The 14,326-nt window shown below is 43.5% G+C and overlaps 1 protein-coding gene across 9 annotated transcripts in view; it reads left to right on the top strand.

Annotated features, from left to right (window-relative positions):
- Positions 1–14,326, top strand: part of ARVCF (ARVCF delta catenin family member) — a 258,087-nt gene that overhangs the window by 201,042 nt on the left and 42,719 nt on the right. For all 9 annotated transcript variants that reach the window (XM_054172817.1, XM_054172818.1, XM_054172820.1 and 6 more), the window contains 3 exons: positions 7,114–7,231; positions 8,482–8,653; positions 10,901–10,918. In XM_054172817.1, the coding sequence (XP_054028792.1) occupies positions 7,114–7,231; positions 8,482–8,653; positions 10,901–10,918 (308 nt within the window). The remainder of the gene's footprint in view (positions 1–7,113; positions 7,232–8,481; positions 8,654–10,900; positions 10,919–14,326) is intronic.

The raw sequence follows: 14,326 nt of genomic DNA on the forward strand, positions 1-14,326 counted from the left end.
CAGTAGCTGGAAGAGGTTACATGCAAGGCAACTGGCAATGCTTCACTGCTTGTCTCTTTGGTCTATCTGGATGCTTAAGTGGAGCAGAAATCTCCAGTGGGATTTGCTCAGACCTGATACACTTTTTCTCAGCTGAACAGCTGCTCCCTACCTAAGGTCACCAGCAGCAGAGCTCCCCTGTCTTTCTGTTCATGTTATATGGATTCTTTACCACATTTCCTGCTTGATTTCTGATTCAACTGTCTGCTGCCAAACCCCATTATGTTGCATGGTGTCTGACCAGTGCTGCCTTGATCAGGCTGTCTTTGTGTCAAAGGCAGCTGCTTTCTTTTTCTCTTATTTTTAGAACAATGAACTTAATACCAATTAAACTTTCTGTTATTTCATGTGAGTTGAGGTATGGAATTCATTCTATTTCTTCATGAAACAATGGAATAATTATTTTAATGCTGTGCATTCTTGCTTTGGGACATTCAGTGCTGAGAATCTGCTCAGAAATAGAGTACACTTATTGCCATATTATTTACCAATCTCCTTTTGTTGACATCCAAACTTCTTAATAGTGAAACAAAGGATGGGTGTGGAAGGGTGTCTTTAGAGCCAAGGTTCACAATAGGTGGGTAGAACCAACTGATATATTTGAATTAGACTTGTGAGAACCTTGTAACTATATAGGAGCCAGTTGCTTTTGACCCTGGCAATACAAAATAGTCATTGGAAGGTTGTTTATAATGATAAGAAGCAAGATGCGTTTGGCCAGTCTGAGACACTGCAGTGTGCACAAAGATGCTGTTGGAAAGAGCTTGTTGCTATCACAGTATCACCAAGGTTGGAAGAGAACTCAAAGATCATCGAGTCCAACCTGTCACCACAGACCTCATGACTAGACCATGGCACCAAGTGCCACGTCCAGTCCCCTCTTGAACACCTCCAGGGACGGTGACTCCACCACCTCCCTGGGCAGCACATTCCAACGACAAACGACTTGCTCGGTGAAGAACTTTCTCCTCACCTCGAGCCTAAACTTCCCCTGGCGCAGCTTGAGACTGTGTCCCCTTGTTCTGGTGCTGGTTGCTAGAGAGAAGAGACCAACCCCTTCCTGGCTACAACCACCTTTCAGGTAGTTGTAGAGAGCAATGAGGTCTCCCCTGAGCCTCCTCTTCTCCAGGCTAAACAATCCCAGCTCCCTCAGCCTCTCCTCATAGGGCTTGTGCTCAAGGCTGTCACACTGCAGCTCTCCTCCATGCTTCTTCCAGAGAAAGATGGAAATGTTTCTAGGAGGATATATTTTAAAATTTCCAGTTCAGCCTTCTATTTATATAAAAAATCCCCCAACCTATTGTCTTCATCCCCAGCTGGATCTCTAAGTAAAGTGTTTCTTACACCCCCTGAGCTGATGCAGGATGGTTAAGTGTTCCATAGTACTATAACTTCTGCTTCATCTGCAGCACTGTGATCTGACAGCTGATGGCCCTTTCCAGCCAGGTGGCAAACAGGAATAGCTTTGGAAATACTAGTTCAGATGAAAAAAATGTGTCTTTTTGATGCTTGTATTTTCAAGTGTCTTTATTGTTGTTGGGGGGGGGAAGTATCAAACCCCCCAAACTCTCCACATCTCCATTTTGTCTTTCAGATTGTTTGGGGGAGCACACTGTGGGCATTGCTACATGACTGGCTTTGAAATACTGAAAATTAAGTGCCATGCATTTAATTACTTTAAAATATTTTCTCTTGAGGATAATTTTGGTGTGTGGCACAGGCACACAGCTCTCCTGTCCTGGAGGTAATGAATACCAACTCTGTTATGCAGATGTAAATGTTACATTCAGACTTGCATCTTATTAAGAAGACTATTTGGTGCTAATAACCTGATGTACAGTATGAACAGATTTCTCAGCACGTTCCCCACCATTTTGTGAAGCCTGTAATGCCACCAGACTGGATTCCTAGCCTGATACGTTTCTGTGCTGCTAGGTATTTACCTTCATTTAAGGTTTACTCAGTGCCCTTGTGTTTTGTTTTCCCAGGAAAAGCATATATTTGAACAGCCTTACAAATCCTCTTCCACTAGTCCTATCTACAGTCTGAACTCCAAGAATTTGAGGAAGAATCCAGGTTGCTTTTTCCAGCTAAAGAGTGGGGATTTAGTCTCTAGAGTGCGATTTGTGCTTTACTCTCCTACATACAATCAGTCATGCAGTTGATTTCCTTCCTGTGTACCTTGAGTAACAGGGATGGGTATTCCATGTCTTGTTTCTAGAATTGTTCTTTTGAGCACACTGGGAAGCTTTTTGTTGCCCTTTGCAGTGTGATGTGAGGAAGATACTGCTGCTGTTCTTAAAATACATTTTTTTTATTTAATGGACTCTTGGACAAGTATTGAATAGCAGAGAAAGCTGCAGAGGCCTGCAGGAGGTGAAGAAACAAGGCACCAGAGATGAATGGCAGGTATCATGCATCCCTGGTTTGTGTAATCAGGCAGTTCCTCCTCCCCATTCCCACCCATTTGAACAGGCAGTCAACTTTATTTTCATTTGTAACAGCATTTTGCCCATCATCACTGCCTCCAAAACCCTGTGGAGTTCCTGTTTCAAGTTGCTCAAACATATCTTCATCTGTAGAGGGGTTTGATATTAAACTGCCCCAGCAGGCAAGTCACGGAGATAAAGTGTTTAATTCCAAGATCTTGGTGCTGTTCCAGTTGTTGCGTGGCAACAGAGTTAACAGAGTTCAGAAGTACTCAGCCAGGGTTTTGGCTTCTTATTCTGTTTGGTGTCTGGTATCAAACACTCCATCCACCAAAGAATGAATTTCTTCTGATATAAAAGGATGCTTGTCTGATGCACAGAGAAGTTCAGTGGAAAGCAAACCCCGGCTTGATCCAAGTCTGGACGCCTTATGTTGCTCTCTGTGTGTTGCATGAGCTTCAGGAAGTTTCTGCCCTGGGTGAGGCTTTGCATTCCTCCTGTGGAGTGTTGCCCTGTATGATCTCTGCAGTTGCCCTGCAGATCCTCTGTTAATGGCTGCTACAATCTCTTGCCTTTTACTTTGAAAGTTTCCTTTGGAACATGATTTTGTAACATCCTCAATTCGGTGACATTCATCCAGACCAATTCCAGTGCTGATGGGAAATCAGAAGATTCTATTCCTGGCTCCAGCCAGTGGAGGACAATACCAGTTTGGCTGTTCCATTGGCATTTCTATCCTTTTCAGTGACCAATACTAGCACTCTCTCTCTTGTACATGTGGTCACTTCTGTCTCCATGCTACAGCCCCTTCTGAAGATCCAAGATGTGAATTTGACCAATGGCTGCCAGGTGATGTTTTTCAAGGATGTAGATAGTATAGAGTCTCAGCATTCTAAGATAAAGGCAACCTGGCATTTTCCTGGGTTGCAGGAGCTTTTGAAAATGGCTCTGGATTGTGGAAACCAACCCTGGGAGCACTTCTCCTGGGATTGCCAGATGAGAACTTGCTCAAAGCATGGTGTCTTCATCTTCACCCTGCTCGCCTTTGCTTTAGTGATTAGTTTGGCATACTTATGATGTATCTGAAAGGCAAATATTCCTGTGGGACTGGGGACATCTTTGCTGCAGTTTGCAGTGTTGGAGCAGCAAGAAGAGCAGACTCTCTGAAGGAGGTGCTAATCTATCTGGGCTTTGGTCGTCTTGAGATCTGTTAGCTAGCCTTGTGTGGAGAAGGTGAGCTGAGCTCTCCAGTAGGGCTGGGTTGTAGTTACAGACATGGAATTGGTTTTGTTCTTCCACGATAAATAAATCCCATGGGCTGCAGGAACTGCATTACCCAAAGAGGGAGGACTAGCAGAGTCCCAAGAGTGCTGGGTATTTATAGAGCAGATGTTTCTGCATGAAATGCTCATAAGGATACATTTTCTGAATTGTTAGTTACATGAACACTGCAAAGTTCCATGTCTGGATAACTTATTCATCGCATTAATTAGCTATTAATTTGATGCTGCGGAGTTTTCATGCTTATTTACATCTGATATATGTGGGAATTTTGTCTTCAGGCATTCATTTTCAGTAAGTTGAAGATGCAGCAAGTGATACCAGTTAGCCACACTTACTGATGCACTTCGATGCTCTCTTTTTCAGTTATGACCTTGTCAGTGTCTACTTGAATCCTAAAACAGATCAAGAAATAGTATCATAGTATCAGTCAGGGTTGGAAGGGACCACAAGGATCAGCTAGTTCCAACCCCCCTGCCATGGGTAGGGACACTCCACACTAGATCAGGCTGGCCAGAGCCTCGTCCAGCCCGGTCCTAAACACCTCCAGGGATGGTGCCCCAACCACCTCCCTGGACAACCCATTCCAGGGCTTCACCACTCTCATGGTGGAGAACTTCCTCCTCACATCCAGCCTGAATCTCCCCACCTCCAGCTTCATTCCATTCCCCCTAGTCCTATCACTACCTGAGATCCTGAGAAGTCCCTCCCCAGCCTTCTTGTAGGCCCCCTTCAGATACTGGAAGGCCACAATTAGGTCACCTCGGAGCCTTCTCTTCTCCAGACTGAACAGCCCCAACTCCTTCAGTCTGTCCTCACAGGAGAGGTGCTCCAGCCCTCTGCTCATCCTGGTGGCCCTTCTCTGGACACCTTCCAGCACGTCCATATCCCTCTTGTAATAGGGGCTCCAGAACTGGACACAGTACTCCAGGTGGGGTCTCACCAGAGCTGAGTAGAGGGGGAGAATCACCTCCCTTGACCTGCTGGCCACACTTCTCTTGCTGCAGCCCAGGATCTGCTTGGCTTTCCGGGCTGCAAGTGCACTGAGAGCTCATGTTGAGCCTTTTGTCCACCAGCACCCCCAAGTCTCTCTCCTCAGGGCTCCTTTCCAGCCAGTCACTGCCCAGCCTGTATTTGTGCCTGGGATTGCCTCGACCCAGATGCAGGACCCTGCCCTTGGTCTTGTTGAACCTCATGAGGTTGGCTTGTGCCCACCTCTCCAGCCTGTCAAGGCCCCTCTGGATAACATCCCTTCCCTCCAGGGTGTCGTCTGCACCACACAGCTTGGTGTCATCAGCAAACTTGCTGAGGGTGCACTCAATACCTCAGCAAATAAGAAAGCAAGGTTCAAAATGCTGTGCTACAAGTGTTCTAGCACAAATGGACCCTAAAAAAATTCCCTTTAGGATTGGGACAAGAAAGGTGTGAAGGTTGGGAGCTTTTGGCAAAACCTGATATTTATTTCTTTTTAAGGCTGCATTTCTTATCTATTTTAGCTCATTGTTTCTAAGACTTAATGTGGTGAGGAGAAGCATGATGCAGAGCTCCAGATAAGCCCATTTTTAGTGAATTTCTGTCCCACTCAAGCTCAGTAAATAATGTCCCACTTTAGTAGGTGTGCTTGGAGGTGGAGCTGCTATCGTCTGTTAGAACTCCTGAAAGGTATCACGGAGGATTTGAATTCTAATTTCAGTTTCATAAAGACTTTACATTAAAATTCATATTTGGGCTTTTGATATGAAAGGATTAGTACAACAGAGGTGGAAAAAGAGAGTGTAGAAGTCTGTCTTCCATATATCCTTTGGACTCATGTTTTGATAGCCACATTACCAACCTTGTATCAGCTATTGCTAGAGGTGAGGCTCTGTGTTAGGATTTAGGGAAAGCATTCATTTATCTGTGCATTTCATTTGTGTTCTTAATTGAAAGTTAATGTGCTGTTACAGCAACCAGCTCACAATTAAGTGTCTCCAGATTTTGAGAGGTCTCTGAGAAAATGTGGGGATTTTTTTCCTGGCCATCCAATTAACATAGCAGCCTGGCAAGGTGATGGGGAGACATGGGAAGGGACCATGGTTGATTGATTAATTATTGGGAGATTGGCAGTCTCTCTAGTTAGTTTAAAACTGGCTGCATGACAGTGAAAGCAGAAGGTGATAATTGTATCCTGAGCTTTTGAGAGCTAACTGTACATGGGTTTGTGGAATTTAGAGGCCCTGAAAGCCTAAAGGTTGGCTGGGTTGTTGTCTAAATTAGTGCAGTTCAGTTTTGAGAAAGCTTTCTGTATAGGTTTTGCCAGTGAAGAATAATTTTGTCACTCCATTCCCACCCCAAAGATAAGAATTACCAAAAAAAAGAGAGAAGAAAATATCAAGGCAACAGTTGGAAAATTGACTTCATTATTTATTTGACAATATGTTGATGCTTATGCAAGGCTGGGGCTTCAACCCACAGTGTGTGTGCACCCTGGACAAGTGAGGCTCCCTTCCAACCATTTCTGCAGTCATTGGGATGTACAGCTTTAACAACTCCAAGTAGCTTTTCAGTGCTCTGTCTCCCATCTTCTGCCTAGGTCATTCTTTTGTGCAGTTTTGAGACAGTTAAAGCCATCTAAACATACTGACTGTTGTCTTTTGCTTTCTAAATGTGGCTGATCCAGGCTTTGTGCTGACTCTGCCATACACAGTGTGATAGGTGAGCTTTAAATGTCAAAATGTTGGATTTAAACTGGCTGTCAATAACTTCCAGTCAGAAAGCTAGAGACTATAGAAAAGGTTTGGAGAACCTTTGAACTACGAAGTTGACAGTAGTTCTGCCTGGTGACTTCCATCTGACTTCTTTGGAGCAGAAGGAGGCCAAAGAAAGTGAAGAAGAATTTTCTCTACGGGTCGATCAAATAAAATGCAGCTTATTGTACACCTGGGTTTCATCTTCATTTTTCAGTTTCTGTGGCCATGGATACTGCTGAGCAGTCTTGTGATTTTGCATGTATTTCTTCAGGTGGTGAAAGTACTTCTCATGTTAAATATTCTGGCTTTGAGATTTAAGTTTTCTGTTTATGTCGTCAATATTTTGTTTGTTTGCTCTGAAAACTCCTGGACAGACCACCGGACTCACCAACAAGATAGAAAAGTGGGGGTTTAGGTACTTTTCTGACTCTGTTCCCCTTTTTGTTCAGGTTCAGGGAGCTGCAGATAGGCATTGCCTATATTTGGTGAGATTTAATAGGCTTGTTGGACTACTCTGCTTCCAAATTATTTGTCCAAGATAATGAGTTCTTCGATAATTGCAGTATAAATGGATGCAACTTCAACTTCCATGGTGAAGGTTAGAGAGTTAAATTCTTTCAAATCTCTCCTTTTAGGAATGTAAGTTCAGATGGAGCAGAAGCACGCAGAAGACTAAGAGAATGTGATGGCTTGGTGGATGCTCTCCTTCATGCTCTACAGTCTGCAGTTGGCAAGAAGGATACAGACAATAAGGTGAGCTTGGCTATTAAAACCTAATGCATGCTTCCGTTCGTTTAGGCAGAGCTGCTGCACAGGGATCTGTCTTCTGTTTGCTATTGTCAGAAGGGGATTGTGCTTGCTTCAGAAAATACAGTGATTACCTTTCTCTCATCTCTGTCAGGATATCCATGGTACTACTGATTGGGGTATCAGTATGATGCTGCTATGTTACTTTGTGTATGTCTGATGGGGTGAGCAAAGGCAAGTGGCTGTGATTAGGTGAGGAGAGGAGCCCTTTATTATTGTCAGTGACATTATTGCTGCTGTTCTGTATTATTTAATTGACATTTGTAAGCTTCATCTCCAAATCAGAACTGCACAATACCAGCCAAGGAGTCAATTCCCACTTTAAAGACTTGATTCAGCACCACCTCTAAAGACTGTAGTGTTTAGACATTAAGATCTTTTCAGACTTGCAGCACTTTCATTGTGATTGTTTATTTTTTTTAATGCAGATTTTTGATTCCTCTGATTTTATGAACATCCCTTTCTGTGGTGCTTCAAGACATATTTCTGTGCATGAGGAATATCATAAATCTAACCTGTTTAAAAATGAGAAAGCCTACTGTTGCTTTACAACACCAAGAAGGGCTTGTAAAGCATTGTTATTTTATTCCTTTTGAGTCTCACTATGTGATGGACTGTACGAGGGAATTCTAAAGCCCTGTCACTTAATCAGATAATTTTGCAAGTGGATTTTGTAACCACCTGGTGGTTTCCATTGCAACCTAGAGAGCACTGCTCTTGTCAAAACCTGATGTGCTGCGGATTAGCTATTACTACAGGACAACGTGTGTTCCCATTGAAATCCTCACTAGGCCTAGGTTTTGACCTAGACAAAATTTAATCAAATGGGCCCCTTGGGGATTGTAAAGGTTGAAAGAATGAGAGAGAGGCTTATATTAGAATAAGATCCTTATATGATCATTTTCCACCGTGTGTTTGATCTTTTGGTGAATTGTGCTCTTGATGTAAGACCAGGTAGTAGTTTTTATTAGAGTTTTCATTTTGAATGGATACTATTTATGAAGTGCCTCACTTTGGCAAGGATAAAATTGGCTTTAGAACAAGAATGAACCTTAATTTAAAGGGTCTTCCTTAAAAGCTGCATTCTTTTCCTGGGGCAAGTGGGCTTTTTTTATAAACTTCTCCAAATCCTCCACTATATAATGTGCAAATACAAGAGTGCAAGAGTTGCTGTAACATAAACTTTTCCGTGACAGTCTGTGGAGAACTGTGTGTGCATCATGAGGAACCTTTCCTATCATGTCCACAAAGAGGTCCCGGGAGCTGATAAGTACCAAGAACTAGATGCCAATCAGACTGCAAGCACAGGAGGCTCTCAGAAGAAGAAGAAAGATGATGCTGGTTGTTTTGGGGGGAAAAAAGCTAAAGGTACGTGTTGCAGAGAGCTCAGATCTGGAAATGGATTTGGGGGGAGATTGTGCTGTACAGGCTGCTCTTGCAAGCACATTCATCATGCTGGTACAGAATGATGCAGTCTGTGTTTGTAGTGTTGTGGCATGTGTTTGTCTCTCTCCTTGCATTGCTGCTAGATATTTGGGAGTGTTTTCTGCAATTGCTACAGTTTTGTTTGGCTTTAAATTCGAGTGGAGCATGCTGACAGATGACACTGCTGTTGTACAGAGGCAGATGACTCCCCTCCACGCTGCAGTCTTCCTGCATCTGTCAATTCTATGCTGAGTCCACTTGTTAGGCTGTATAGCATGTGCCTCCTGGAAGCCAGGCTGGCATGTGTTCATGCCCATGCATGGTAGCCCTGTCTGTGTGTCTTTCATGCCTCCAGTCTCTCACATTTGAAAACAAACTAATGCCTACCCTCCCACTCCCAACCAAAACATACAACCTCCCAGTTCTGTCACTCTTTCAGTAATTTAAATTGCAAACGTGATTTTACAGCTTTTAATTGTCAGTCACTTTTAGACCTGTTCTCTCCTCTGGGGCATGAGTGTTGCAAATGAATTTCATTACAAGAGAGGATTAATAGTCTCAGTAACTCCCCTTCCATCTTCCCTTTAGAAAGAGACGCTCAAATTATATCTGTTTTCTTTGTTGTTTTGAAGAAATTACTATTATAGACTGAATTTAGGGATAATTAACTCCATTTGCTGTGTAGGCTCCATTCCCTTCACTCATGTGTACTCACATCCAGGTTAATATTTATAGCCAGGTTTAAGGAGGTTTTGGTCCTGGAGAGCCTATATGGAATTGTTTGAACTTGACAGTCTGTGTACAGCACACAACTCTTACTATGATCTGACCTGTACATGTTACTAAAATGTGTTGTGTTCCCTTGTGTTAGGGAAGTCATCACAAGGTGAACTTGCTTTTGCAGACTTGAGAGTCATCCACTTGATTCAAACCATGTTTCAAATAAAAAAAGTTAGGGAATCTTTTAATGAGTGCAGGGGAAACTGAAGAAAGAATTTTACCTGCCTGGCCGGCCTTTTCTCAGTGAATGACTAAACCTTCAGTGTCATATCCTTTGGAAACCTTGAACGAGTGCCGACTCAAGCCTGTTCCCTGCCACTTGCAGTCCCTGTTGTTTTGCTGCTCGAGAGCAACACAGTCAATGGAAACATTTTTAGACATAAAAGCTCTAAGTGTGCACTGTGGGAGGAGGGGAGTGTGCTGATTGAGAACTGTCATCGTCCTCTCGGTGACAGTGAAAGGAGAGCGCTCTCAGGTGGCTGGCTTTTGTCAAGTGTCTGCTGCTTTCCTCTGGGGCCGACCTAGATGTACCTTCTGTGTCTGTATGCCCTGATAGCTCCTGTTTATCATCCAGAGCATCTGATCTTGTCTTTTTGGACAAATTGGTCTCAAAATTATCTGACACTGAGGATGAACCCACGGATTTCAGTGAGCAATGCCGGCACTCGGTGACAGCTTGGGTTTGGCTCTGCCTGTTCAGCAGGAAATGACAATTTCCAAAGTATATTTCAACATTTATTTTTTTTTCCTACCTTTTTACGGTGCTCTTTTCAAAGTGTGCTCTAGAGGGAAATCAACTGGTAATAATGCTGAGCTCACAGCTGGTAGTATGTAGATCAGAAGGATAGAGGAGGACAGGCAACTGCTGTGTATTAAAAAATAAAAACTAGAATCCATTTTAAAAGGTGCTTTTAAAATTACAAAGAAAAGCTTTCTATTCTCACTATTAAATTTATGTGAATACCTGGTCTGAACCTGTCTTGATTTTTCTCAGTCTAGGAGCTTAAAACAGATCTATACTCTCCCCTTTTTGTTCACTTAATCTTGCAGTGTTTTCGTGTTTATTTTCTTTCCTGGTCGTTGCTCATAGCATTTCAGACACCTCTGCAAAAAGCTAGGCATCATTCTGTCCCCTCAGCTCTGTGGGCACCTTTTCTTTTCATGAAAAGATGAAGAAAAGAAAGGCTATGCAGGAAAAGGAAGGGGGTGGGAGGTGTTTCAGTAGAAACAAAAGAGAGAAGGTGGAATACCTTGGTTTGGCTTTTTAATTGGTGTAAGTTCTGTAGTATTCTCGTAGTACTCAGGTTTTGAACCTGTGCTGTGAAATTCTGCCTCTTTGTGACTGTTCCTTTGTCTTTTCTTCCTTCCTGTAAATTTTTGTTTTTCTTTTGCTGCTTTTCTGGTAATTAGAGGAGTGGTTCAATCAAGGTGAGTCTTTGCAATACTTTCTTTTCGTCATCACCATAATATGCTTTGTTCAGCTTTTATGTGCGAGGCTAAGAGCTGAGATCAAGGTCTTGTTCGTTCACCTTCTCCTCTGCTTCCCCAGTGCATCCTCCCATCCGTTTCAGTAGGCATGGAAATCCTCAAATTGAATGAGCAGTTGCAGTTTGCTCTTCTCACACTGAGAGTAGAAAACACAAGGTTTAATTCATTCCTTGTAAGTGCAGGAAGGGAATTGATTTGCAACTGGCCTGATAACCCCATGAGAGAGGGAACACCTAAGTATGCAAGTCGCCTCACCAAACAGAGCTTTGCTAGCTGGTGTGGGTAGCAGTAGCTGTGAAAATTCAGCAGCTTGGATGCGTATGTCAGATTTTGTCTGCATGAGCATGCGTGCCTGGGCTGCTGAGTCTTTATTACTGGCACTCAGACTGGCTAGATGGAGCTACCCCCAGTAAGTGCCTTGGGGGATGTGCCCTTTAGTTTCTCATCCCAGCACTGTAAGTAAAATTGCCATTGGAATATACGAGGCTGAGGCTAAAGTTTGCCTCCCTCACTTCTCAGCTGGGAAGTTGTTAGGCTGGGAGTGCCCTGGGGATTTCCACTGTGTTACTGAGACTGACTCGTGCTGGTAAAGGTGAAGTCATTTTCAGTTTGTGACACTTGCTTCAGATCAGTGGGTTCTGGAGGGTTGAGCCTAAGAAACAGTGTGGGGTTAAAAACAACACCAACACCCCAGTTGCTCCACCCAGCAAATGATGCCTGTGAGATTCTGCTTTCAGGCTGTGAGTGGTGAGCCTGTGGCATGTCGGCAAGGCAGAGCTCAGCCCTTGCTTTCCTGGCTGTGCTGCAGTCTGGTTCAGTAGCTATACTAACAAGCGCGGTATTGGCAGGGGGGGTTGTTATGAAGAATCTTTCCCTTCAACTTTCTTATTTTTGAACCAGAAAGAAAGCATTTGGGAATTAATCCTTCAGGAAAAAAAAAGGTCTAGCTGAGGAGCTGTTTTGATTATCCAGTAAAGCAAAACGACATTTGAGGAAGATCAATAGCAACATTAGTGGTTAATAATTCTGGGTCACACTTCAAAGTCCACACTGAGTTTCTGACAGATTGAAAATGCCGAAGGTCATGTTTTGGTTGTTTCTTACATAATGAAAAGTGAGGGGGGGAAGGGGAGAGGGAAAGAATTTTAATCCCACTGTTGCAGGGACTGTAAATTGCATCTCACACACACAAGTCTCATGTCAGGCAGTTTTCCCAAACCAGAGTTCTGTGCCAATTCCTGCAGCCAGGTCTCATAAAACAGACCTGTCAGCAGGCATGTTCTGGGCTGTCTGTCTCTTGGCAAAGTTTGGAGCTATGCTTCTCATCCAATGGCATCATCTTCCCTCTGGCATACCTTGAGTTGGAAAAGATGGAGAGCAGGGAAATGCATAGAATGGCAGAAAATGGAATGTACGAAACCAGGGTCTTAAACTCTGCTGCTGGTGTCATTTCAGCATTCATGTGCATTAAAGTTACTGACAGGTCTGAGTGGCAGTTCAGAGCTGTAGAAGCTAGCAGTGAAGTTGATTTTTCTATGGTATCAGTCAGGCCAGGTTTGTAATTGGTGGGGTTTTGAGCCTGCTAAATTTGGTGACCTTTTTAGACGCTCCAGACCAATATGTGTGGGTCCTGTGAAAATCAAATGGGAAAAATACCAGCTGGGCTGCAGATTGAGACGCTTGCCTTCTAGATGGATTTCTCTCAAGTCTTCTTATACCTTGGTCCCCTTCTCTCAATAGGAAAGCCCTAGAGGGTGTAGATGCTTTGGGTATTTCTGAACCTGGCCTTTGCTGAATTTGTTTAAGCAAGTAGTTTTTAGAGCTGAAATCCCCTTTGTCCTCTGAATTGCTTCCATTTGTAAACAGCTGGCAGCTCTGGATTTGAACAGAAGTGGGTTTGCCTGCAAGATGGGTTTGTTTCTCAGAGGCCTGAGAGACAAACTAGCAAAGGTTTCACAGAAGATGGCCAGTATTTGCAGTCTGGCCCAGAAACTGTGAAGCAGTGACTGCAGCTCACAGAGCACAGGTGTTATATGCTGTCCTAATGAAAGATGGCAGCTGTTTCTGCATTGCTAGCTCAAAAGATGTAGCAGCCAACACTGCCCTCCTGGACAATCTCTTCCGTAAAAAAGCAGTGCACAAATACATGCTGCTTACTAAACACTGCTCTGCAAAGGAAGGAGCTCCTGCTGTGCCATCTCAGTTCTGCAGGGTAATAGAAGTACCAAACCTCAACTTTTAAAGTATAGGGAGAACATCTGAAATGAGTAGTTGTGTTGAGTGAGGTCTGGCTTTCCAAGTACATGTCCTGAGGTTTGAACTAACTAATGCCAGAGTCATGAAATTCGGGGTCATGTGAAAAACAGTTTGTCCTGCTTATAGATAAGATGGAGTCATATTTATTGGTCTACCTCGAGTCTGTAATCTTTCCTAAATGCTGACTTCCTTCAATGCTGTGTTTTGGAGGGGTTTTTCCCCGCTCCTGTTGCCATGCTTTTTTCCTGTCAATGCTCTAAGGGTCAACAAGGGTTTGCAGCCAGTAACTGGGTTCAGCTGCCATTACGAAATGCAGTGTCCTTTGGTGATGCACCGCAGTTCTGTTTCTGGCATTTGTTTCCCTGTGCAACAAGTTCTTTCCTGGAGTAACAACTTGATAGAGAGCTGCAGAGTGCAGCTAATTCCTGTCCCTTCCTTTAGGAAAGATGTGTTCCAGAACACTGACATGCTACCTGGCTGCAGGACCTCTTGGCAGCTTAGATGGGCTTTTTCATACTTTAATTCAGTTACTTGAGATGAACAGAATTTCTAGCTGCCTGTTTTGTTCTGCACAGCAATTTAAGTTGGTTGGGATTTCAAAACAAGTGTGTAGAGAGATTCCCAAAGAAAGGGAGGGGATGGAATGCTACCTTGAGTTGTGTTTTTTCCCTCTTGATGTTATTTCTAAATATTCCTATTGGTATTTAAAAGCTCTTTCTTCTCTGTGTGGTACTGCATGTGTTTATCCTTTTGTCAAGAGGAGATGCAGAGTGGCCCATTGAATTCACTGTGCAGAAGCTGTTCCAGCTCCTTGCTGTAGGAGGGCAGGGATTGGTCTTTCCCATTTTGTGAGCTGTTCCCAGTCAAGAGTCAGAGTAATCATGTTCTGTTTTTCAAGGACCATTTTCCCTTTTGTTTTTAAGCATCCTCACTGGAGGAGCTTTCAGCCCTTCCCTTAAACCTCCCTGTTCAGAAGCCACCTCTGTCAGCTTAAATTGTGTTGTTCTGAATTCATCCCATCACACCTGCCTCCCCAGCTCTTGAGGGAGAGGGAATAAACAACTTGATTTTCCCCTCACAAAGTAATTGGGG

This window comes from Dryobates pubescens, chromosome 25, assembly GCF_014839835.1.
Source record: "Dryobates pubescens isolate bDryPub1 chromosome 25, bDryPub1.pri, whole genome shotgun sequence".
NCBI classification, from domain to species: Eukaryota; Metazoa; Chordata; class Aves; order Piciformes; family Picidae; genus Dryobates; species Dryobates pubescens.